This window comes from Trichechus manatus, unplaced genomic scaffold (genome assembly GCF_000243295.1).
Source record: "Trichechus manatus latirostris isolate Lorelei unplaced genomic scaffold, TriManLat1.0 scaffold00130, whole genome shotgun sequence".
NCBI lineage: Eukaryota > Metazoa > Chordata > Mammalia > Sirenia > Trichechidae > Trichechus > Trichechus manatus.
The window spans coordinates 7,053,431-7,054,258 of NW_004444066.1; the positions used below are offsets into that span (position 1 = coordinate 7,053,431).

Genomic DNA, 828 nt, shown 5'->3' on the forward strand with positions numbered 1-828 from the left:
CATAATCAGCCGAGAGGAGACATGAAGGAGGCTGGTAATTTACTTAGTGTTTAGCAGTTAGGGAAATCAGGCCAGTGACTCTACAGCCTGCATAAATCCTGGGCCATTTGCATGTCCTCACCAGCACTTAGGAAGGTCATGACATGTTTGATGATCAAGGGCTTGCAGTCATTGGTGAGCTGCCATCCGTATATCAGGATCACTTGTCCCCTTAATTCGCCAAGACTGAAAGCAAATCCGGATGCACTCCTTTATGGAGCCTGCTCTTGCTAAATTGAGAAAGCTATCTCCCTCTGTTGGACAGGTGAGCATTTTAAAGATACCTAGTATCCAGTTAGAAGAAGAATCGTGGCTTAATCCTCAGGAAAGAAGCATGGCTATACGGAGTCACTGCCTTACATGGACACAATATGCCTCCATGAAGGAAGAGTCTGTCTTCCGGGAAAGTATGGAAAATCCAAATTGGTAAGATCACCTGTGTGTGTGTTGTGTGTGTATGCTAGGATGAGAATGCACGTATGAACACATATATTAAAAAGCTTTGACTCTATGCTCATGACATCTGTTTAAACTTCGGAATACTTTTTAAAATTTTATTTATTTTATTGTGGTGAACATATAGTAACAAATTGTTTGCTGTTTCAACATTCTTCATGTGTATAGTTTAGTGACATTAGTAAGGTTTATCATGTTTGACCGTTACCATTATCTGGTTCCAGATTTTCTCTGCACCCTTAACAGAAGCTCAGTGTCCCCTAAGCAGTATCAATCAACTCAGGGATACTTTGTCATAGAAATTCCATATTGTCAATTTTTTGTTGTTGTTGT

General features: G+C 40.2%; 1 protein-coding gene across 1 annotated transcript in view; it reads left to right on the forward strand.

The window, feature by feature from the left end:
• PRELID2 (PRELI domain containing 2) overlaps positions 1 to 828 on the forward strand; it is a 99,737-nt gene that overhangs the window by 20,954 nt on the left and 77,955 nt on the right. Inside the window, exon 2 of the mRNA XM_023739186.1 lies at positions 233 to 465. Coding sequence (XP_023594954.1) covers positions 233 to 465 — 233 coding nt within the window. The remainder of the gene's footprint in view (positions 1 to 232; positions 466 to 828) is intronic.